We start from the raw sequence: 8,265 nt of genomic DNA, 5'->3' as shown, positions 1-8,265 counted from the left end.
TTTGAAAACATTATTTTTCGCATTTTGCAGTAGCCAATTCTGTTAAGAATTTTCTGTAATGATTCCTCAACCTCAAGCCAAACCAACATATTACAACACCATTGATTGAAGTGCAATGTAACTAGCTATGCAATCAAAAGAGCTGACGCATAATTTACAGAAATCCCTTCTCACCGGAATATATGTTTCAGTTTCATCATAAAAAAATTTAAAAAAAAATGATGTGCACACAAGATTTTCCCTAAATGATAAATAATGAAGCCCATGTTTGGCTTCGACGATCTATTTCCATGATACTTTACTCAACACAAGCCACATACCTCAGGTTACTTGTTACAATGTATAAATTCTTAATCTCTGTTAAATTGGATATACAGGCTGCTGGGTCACCAGAGCTCAATGTCTGCTAAGGGTACAAGTACAACACTACATACAAAGGTAACAGATCATACAGTCACATCAACCAGGACCAGGAAGTTCCATTGGGGCCAAAGATCTAGACGGTAGGGGTACACCAGCTCCCCTCAGTGACAAAGGAGGGCCTCTTACTGTGCTCGCTCTGCTCACAAGATTCGAGTCAAGAAATATCACTACAACTGTGATGTCATCGTGAAAATGACGGCGGACACCGCGATCAATTTTCTTCAGATCAGAGTACCTCATCTCTCTTTTCTTCGCCGCTTCAAGCAAAGCCACTTTGATTAGCTTCCGAGCACTCCCCTGCAAGATAGAAAACATGTAATGTCTACAATACATATATCCTTTACTCTCTTATGTTGATATTTGAAGTGTAGTAACTAAGTAATAAAATGTAAAAACCATATAAGAGAAGAGAAACAGACATATATTGCGTTTATCTTTCTTTCTAACATAAAGTATATTTATCTTACACTGTGAGGGTGATTTTGAACTATATCAACAGCATCCTGATTGCTAAGGTGTTCCCAAAGACCGTCAGAGGCAAATATCAGAAACTGATCGTGCTCTTGTATTTCATGAACAGAAATCGATGGGTCAGAGCTCAAAATTGGACTTTTAAAAGTTTCCCGAAGGCGAAACTTAGCATACAGTGGCTCCTTGTTAAACTCTGCCTTTTTAAGGTATACATCACCAATGGATCTAGAAATCTGCCACACAAAAAATTCATAAGCTGTATTCTAAATAACAAGTCCAAATAATTTTCCATCATATGAAAAGACCGAATTCACTTGAAACTTGAATCCTTTATGTAAACTAAATACTAAATAAAACCTACAATTATAGGTAGGACTGTTTAAAGAAACCGCCGAACCAAACCGAACAACCGAACTGAAGTTAAAATAACTGAACTGTTATGTTTAGTTAGTGAACCGAACCATGTTGCACAAACAGTTCTAGAACCGAACCAAATGACAAATAAACCGAAACTGAACCGAAAATGAAAAATGAAAAATGCTAAAAACAAGTTTAAAACTTTTTATTAAAAATAATTTGAAAAAAAGTATGACGGTTCAGTTCTTTAACAAATGGTTTGGTCTGGAAAAACTGTCTTCTAGCAATTTGGTACAGTTCGAAATTCCAAACCAGTAAGTATTCCAAACCAATAATTTTGGTTGTTTCGGTTCTGGGTAAATTAAAATGGTTCGGTTCGGTTTGGATGACATTTAACTATAGTTCGGCTTGGTTTTTTGACTGAATTGTACCATGAACAACCCTAATTACATGATAGATTAGAAAGCTAGTACATTACATCCTAAATCTTAGGGCAAGCAATTTCACCCAAACCCACTCCATGGCAGGGCAGATCCAGGTATAGGGTCAGTTTGCCCCGGCATCACCTCTGCATCGCAAATCTGCAATTGCTTGCTGTAGCGATACAATTGACAACATAGGTCTACACCCTACCTCAATAACATTTATGATCACCATATCCATCCAGAATTCAGTGGAATAAAAAATGAACATTTAATACAAGTTGAATTTCCAGCTATATTTGGTATCTTTCGGGTATCTTCCTGTAAAAGATGCAATTGTGGTTTGAGGAAGTGTGTATCTAGAACACGATTATTCTTATGCCATACATGATTGGTACCAGATCATAATAATTGTCAAGTAATAACATACTCTATCTCTGAAGAACTGGCCCCATTTTATAGATGAAGTACATTTGTGACAATGAGTTTCTGATTGGCTATTTTTCAGAAACTACTGTATACAATAATACAACACAGGAAAACACAACCAAATTTTCTAATTGTCATAATTTTCCTCGCCCTTTCTCGTTATTTCTCTCCATGAAGGTCACTAGACTCCCAGAAAATCAAACAATTGTAGATCCAATTTCGGAAATGACAATATCACAAGGATCCGTTACCTACGACGTTATCATTTCAAAAACAGATTTCAAAAATGTCAGTTATTATCCGAGGTTGTGACGCCGACGAGACGTTACCTTCATCTTGATGAGGCTTTGGCATGGTTCCGATGCCAATGAGGCTTTTGAATGTAATTAGAAAGTTGTTGGATTGAAAACTGGGTATTAATCAAAACCGGCTATAAACCAGTTTGAAACTGAATCCCAGGCTTAACTGGTTTTCTAAAATAATGGTTTGGTTAACCAAACATACACTAAAAAGTGGATTGGTTTCTATAATTCGGTTAACCATGCATAGCTCTACCCAAGTCGAGTAGTACGGAACAATCGGTGGAGTATTTAAGTGACTTAGTTCTTCCGCCATTGATTGGTATGTTTTACAGGTGATTCCCAAAGTGCTTAGATACTTACCGATAGGTATCAGAGCTGATTGTCAGAGGCTCTCGGAAAGGGGAAAGGGCTTCCTACGGAAGGGCTGCCCTGAAAGGCCAAGTAAAACGCCAGAGTTTCAATTGCCGGGTTACCGGCTCTTAGGAGCGGTGCTATAACAGGGGTTTGTGTATTATAGGGTGCCCAAGCCCCATGCCAAGTAGAATGGGATGCTCGGTGATTAAACATACCCCTAAACTGAAAAACTACAGACAATATATATTATAAAGTCGAATAACATACTACATCAAGTTCTTTATACGCGAAAAAAATGTTCAAATTTTCAATTTTCCGTAAAAAGGGACTGAAGAATTTGGGAAATGTCAAAATGAGATTCCAAATTCTAGGTAAATGAAATATGCCAGTCACTAAAGAACATACCTGTATCAAACCCTTCACACGCCACACATTGTGCTTTAGAACGACAATTTTCGGGTCATCCGGATGCAAGGAATGCATCTCTTGTCTAACAGACTCTATGGCCACGTTATGCTCCGGCGAAAGCTGGATTGCCAAAACCTCCCCAGTTGCCTTGACAGTCCGTCCAAGCACGGCACGAGAGTCGCCAAGGTTCGCAATGTAGAGGGAAGCACCACAAATCACACCAACCAAACAACAAGATCCCACAGCAGCAATCTGGGGATTTATAGGCCACTGCTTAGTAACCACTCCCAGAAAACCTTCTTCGGTGGCTTGGTACGCTTTCCGAATAACCTCCACAGACATAGACTTCTGCTCAGTCGCAAATCCTAAAACAAAACAAAAGCACACACATATCAAAAAAAAAAAAAAAAAACAACACAAATGTTCCAAATCAACAAGAAATGAGAATCAACACTGAACATGTATTAAACTAACTCCTCTAAAGTGAGTATTTCTTTAAACTTGAGATGAGAAAACCAAGTAACCATAATTATGAGTTGTCGAATATAAGCAGTTAGGATCTAACTCCTCTAAAGTGAGCAACTTACTCTAGATTGTAAAGTGAGCAATATCAACCTCCGTTACACCGACACAAAAGGGGTGTCTGCGTCTTGGTCTGAAACCAAGACCGACACTTGAGATTATGTCTAATGTAATCATTTATTTCAAATTATTACCGATGTCGACATGTCAGTGTCAATCTAATTTATTCATTTATTTTAAATTATTACTGGTGTCGACGTGTCATGTTTCTCGTGTCATGCTTCTCGTGTTCGTGCTTCATAGATATCCTCCATTGATCTTAAATCAATGTTCACTAGTGAATTGAAATACCAACTATTGATTTTATTTTTCACTTCACTATCTACTGAGTTTATAGGAGTCAAATCACAGCAAGTAACATCACATCAAAAGTTGATTTTTCATCTACAGTTACATGACCCATTTAAAGTGAATCACTCAAAAGAATAGATATTTCGAACCATCAACATCTACACTTCAAATTAACATACAACAAAAACAACAAAGTCGGAAAAAAAGTAAATAATTTACGTTTCAAATGCTGGAAGAGGTGATCACAAACGAAACGAGAAGTCTCAGGTCCACCATGACCATCATAAACACCAACAAAAGTACCATAAGGTCCAGTATCAAGAAAACTAAGGGGACCAGACTCAATTTGACTCTGATCTTCAAGCAGGTTATTAGCCTGCACAACGGCCATGGAGTAATCACCAAACAAGTGTTGCCCGGCATCCTTGTACCAAAGCAAACCTTCCTTCTTCCCGCAAACATCGGATGATTTTCGGTCCGAGGATCTTCTCCGCCAACAGGCGCTTAGAAAGTCCATCAACTTTGATAGCATCCCTCATTTCACCACCAAAACAACCTACTGTTTACTTTACATCCAAAACTGGATGCAATCAAACACCACCTGAAAATATAAATAAAAATAAATAAATAAATAAATAAATAATTTGATACAAGTATAAGAGAAATAAGAAAATTGATAATAAAAACATAGGTAAGAGAGGTACAGTGATATTTTAGTGATTTTGTGGTGTGGTGGATGGAACAGGTGTTAGTTAGATCTAGAGATGGTTGGAAAGTAAAGTGAGTGGAGATAGGGTTTTTGTGATTTGGGGGCGGTGAGGTGGAAAAAGGGATATGGAGAAAGAGAAAGAAGAAGGAGAAGATGAACAAGAGAGATTTTGAGATTGGGTTATTGGGATTGAGATTGAGATGATTTGAAGGGAAAAGGTGTTGTTAATGATGATGAGTCATAGGGTGAGAGTGAGAGAAATGAAACTCATGAAGAAATGAAATTGAAATCTATTTTACTTTCCTTTTATTTCTGTTTGACTTCATAAGAGTATTGTTTAATAAAAAATAAAAAAAATATATTTAAAAAATTGTGTATTTATTGTTTGGATAATTTTTATTTGTACAGATATTTAAAACATTGTCTTATGGTCAACACTCAACACTAAGGCTTTGCTTGGTTTGAGAGAAATTAAGAAGAGAGAGATAGGGAAGAGAGAAAGAGAAGAGAAGTAGGGGATTTCTTCTGCTTGGTAAGCAGAGAAAATGAGGAGAGAAGAATAAATGGTGGGACCCATACCTTTTTTCTTTCTCCCCTAAAATGAGAAGAAATAGCAAGGATGTCCACAAAGTCTTATATGCCATTGCTTTTTCAAAATATAATTTATTTCCTTCTTCTTTTTAATTATAAAAAAATAACCACACGTTGGTTTAAAAAAATTGGATTTTAGATTGATAATTTTTTTATTAATAAATAGTATATTTTTATGGGATATAAGTAATAATTAATTAAAACAAATTTATTTATAAATAAATAAAAATATATTATTAATTAAATTAAATATAAGTTATATATTGATTTTAACTCAAGGGTATTTTAGTCTTTTTAAAAAATAATATCATCTCTTTCTCTTCTATTTCTCTCTTCATTCTCTTATACCAAACAATACACCAAATCTATTTTATTTCTCATTTATTTCTCTCACCTTTTATTCTTTCTCACCTCTTTCTCTCTACTCAACTTCTTCTCTCCACCAAACACACCCTAAAAGAACAATGGGGTTTCTTTTATTCATTTTTTTTGCAACTTTTTATTAATTATTTTGGATTTTAAATTTATTTTCATAAAGTTTAAATAATTTTTTGATAGATTTTTATTATCGATCAATTTATTTTATAAAAGTATAATGAATAATCATTAAGATAGTATTTTTTATAAATAAATATTATTATAAAAAATTGTTTGGTTAGTATTTATAATAGTAAAGATTCATTTTAGTGTCTCACAAACATTATAGAAGTCAAATTACTCCCTCACAAGAAAATAGACTTAATCTTTTACGAAATTTAACCCTATCATATTAGTCTTTATGCTAATTTTTTCTCAAATCGATTTTTTCTTATTTTTAAATCGGTTTTTTTCACTTTTAAATCGTGACTAGATTGTCATGTTAGATTTTATTTTTTAATTTTAAATACTAAATTAATTCTCTTTACCACTAAGTCATTGTACATCTAGGTACAGAATGAGACCGTGAGGTCCATATTAGTAATAGAAAGACGTGCCACCAAAAGTTTATGATAAGTCATTCCCATGAAGATTTCTACAAATATTAACCAATTATTTACATAAATTTTTATTTATGAGGTTTCAAACCCAAGTCCCTTCAAGTTAAATGATATTCACTTTACAATAAAATAAATCATTTTTATTGTTAATAACCTGATTATCTTTTACCAATAGAAAAAATTAATTTCTATTATAAGTAAAGTGACTCTTATTTACCACAAGACAAGTTAATTTCTATTTTTAATAAAGTGACTATTATTTACAATTAGACAAATCAATTTCTATTATTAGTAAAGTGACTATCATTTACAACTAGACAAATCAATTTCAATTGTTAATAAAGTGATAAAATGATTATCGTTTAAAACTAGACAAATCAATTTCTATTGTTAATAAAGTAACTATCATTTATAATTAGACAAATCAATTTATATTGTTAATAAATTGATTATCATTTACAACTAGACAAATCAATTTTTACGATTAGTAAAGTGACTATCAATAATAACTAGACAAGTCAATTTCTATTGTTAGTAAAGTAACTATCATTTACAAATAGACAAATCAATTTCTATTGTAGTAAATTGATTGTCCATTAATTTGGAGGGACTTGGGTTTGAGATTCTATTAATACAAATTTTGTATTTTTTCTTTTAAAGTCAAAATTGTTTAAGATTACTAGAAATTATGAGAATTACTTATCATGAATGTACACTGATCTAGTGGTAAATTAAATTAAAAATAAAAATTAATTTACTATTTAAAAATGAAAAATAAATAAAATTCAACGTGGCAGTCCATCCACGGTTTAAAACTAGAAAAAACGGTTTGAAAAAAATATTAACATAAGGACTAATATGGTCCGATTAAATTATCAAATGTAGACTTGGAGATAAACACTACAAAATCAAAACGATTATAGCTACCTAATCTTTCACCAGATATTTCACTACCACCAGCAGACAAACTAAGATACTTATCAAAGTCACTCTATGTAAACGGAATCATCCTATCCTTAAACATGCTTTCTATTCTAATGTTTGTTTTTACCATATTACAATAGAATGCTTTCACATGATCACTTAAACTTATTTTTCAACCTAATAAATTTCAGCAAATTATTATGAGCAAATGATTGAAGAGATTTAACCCTTAACTCAGTTTCACAAGTTCTATCAACATAGTGTTTCGGCTCAACCGACTTATTCAGAAAAGCTTTAGCATATGTTAACAAAGATTCCTCAGGTAGTAAGTGAATTACCTTGATACACAACAATGGCAACGAAGAATTGGAAGAACTTGAACCTAAGGTTACCATGAGCTTGATTGTTTATAATGCAAGTCTCTTACAAGACAATTCAAGCCGCTTTAGACAAGCGGTTTAAAAACACTTTACTTAAATTTAAGGATGAACACGCTAAGAAAAGAAGACAAAGTCACTTTTTTTTGTCTCTATGGGTTTTATCATATGTTTCATACACTTGTTACTTTCACCAAAAGAAACAACTATTTAAATTAGAGATATAAATTATTATGAGTTCCTTTAAACCTGCTACAACCTTTGTATCACCAACCATAATTCAGATATTGGAAAATTTTCTCAAATCATCTACTTTATATGTATTTTAAAGGAAACTGTTGATGAGTTTACTTTTGACTAAAACCAACTGACACTTGATCCTGTATCTAAGGGACCACCTTCCCTGAACCTTTTGGGACCTTCTTCTGAAAAGCCATTGAAACCTACCTTACCAATATATCATACAATCTCATCCTCAACCCCTACACCTTTTTCATCTGAATGTTTCGACTTTGATAACTCAAAGTTTAAACCATTAGATGTTGTACCTGTTCATTCCATACCATTTAATGCCATAACTTCTGAATTTTCACAACCAGAAGTTTAAACAAACCTTGGCCAATCAGAACTTAACCCTAAACCTCAACC

The 8,265-nt window shown here is 33.2% G+C and overlaps 1 protein-coding gene across 1 annotated transcript; it reads right to left on the bottom strand.

The window, feature by feature from the left end:
- Positions 1–246: 246 nt before the first annotated feature.
- On the bottom strand, positions 247–5,036 carry LOC131640987 (probable protein phosphatase 2C 46). Its single transcript, XM_058911332.1, has 5 exons — positions 4,744–5,036; positions 4,259–4,640; positions 3,164–3,531; positions 891–1,127; positions 247–720 (listed from the first exon to the last, which is right to left on the bottom strand). Exons 2-5 carry the CDS (start codon positions 4,569–4,571, stop codon positions 460–462), a joined length of 1,179 nt encoding a protein of 392 aa, XP_058767315.1. The 5' UTR covers positions 4,572–4,640; positions 4,744–5,036; the 3' UTR covers positions 247–459.
- Between the last annotated feature and the right edge of the window lie 3,229 nt (positions 5,037–8,265).

Source organism: Vicia villosa, linkage group LG1 (genome assembly GCF_029867415.1).
Source record: "Vicia villosa cultivar HV-30 ecotype Madison, WI linkage group LG1, Vvil1.0, whole genome shotgun sequence".
NCBI lineage: Eukaryota > Viridiplantae > Streptophyta > Magnoliopsida > Fabales > Fabaceae > Vicia > Vicia villosa.
This window is presented reverse-complemented; position numbering and strand designations above follow the sequence as displayed.

Excerpts from the sequence above, each read along its gene's own strand:
- LOC131640987 (XM_058911332.1), bottom strand. The coding sequence starts at position 4,571 with ATGCTATCAAAGTTGATGGACTTTCTAAGCGCCTGTTGGCGGAGAAGA. Across the intron at positions 3,532-4,258 it reads CCTCTTCCAGCATTTGAAAC|GATTTGCGACTGAGCAGAAG; the intron begins GTAAATTATTTA and ends GTTTTGTTTTAG. Across the intron at positions 721-890 it reads TTCAAAATCACCCTCACAGT|GGGAGTGCTCGGAAGCTAAT; the intron begins GTAAGATAAATA and ends TCTATCTTGCAG.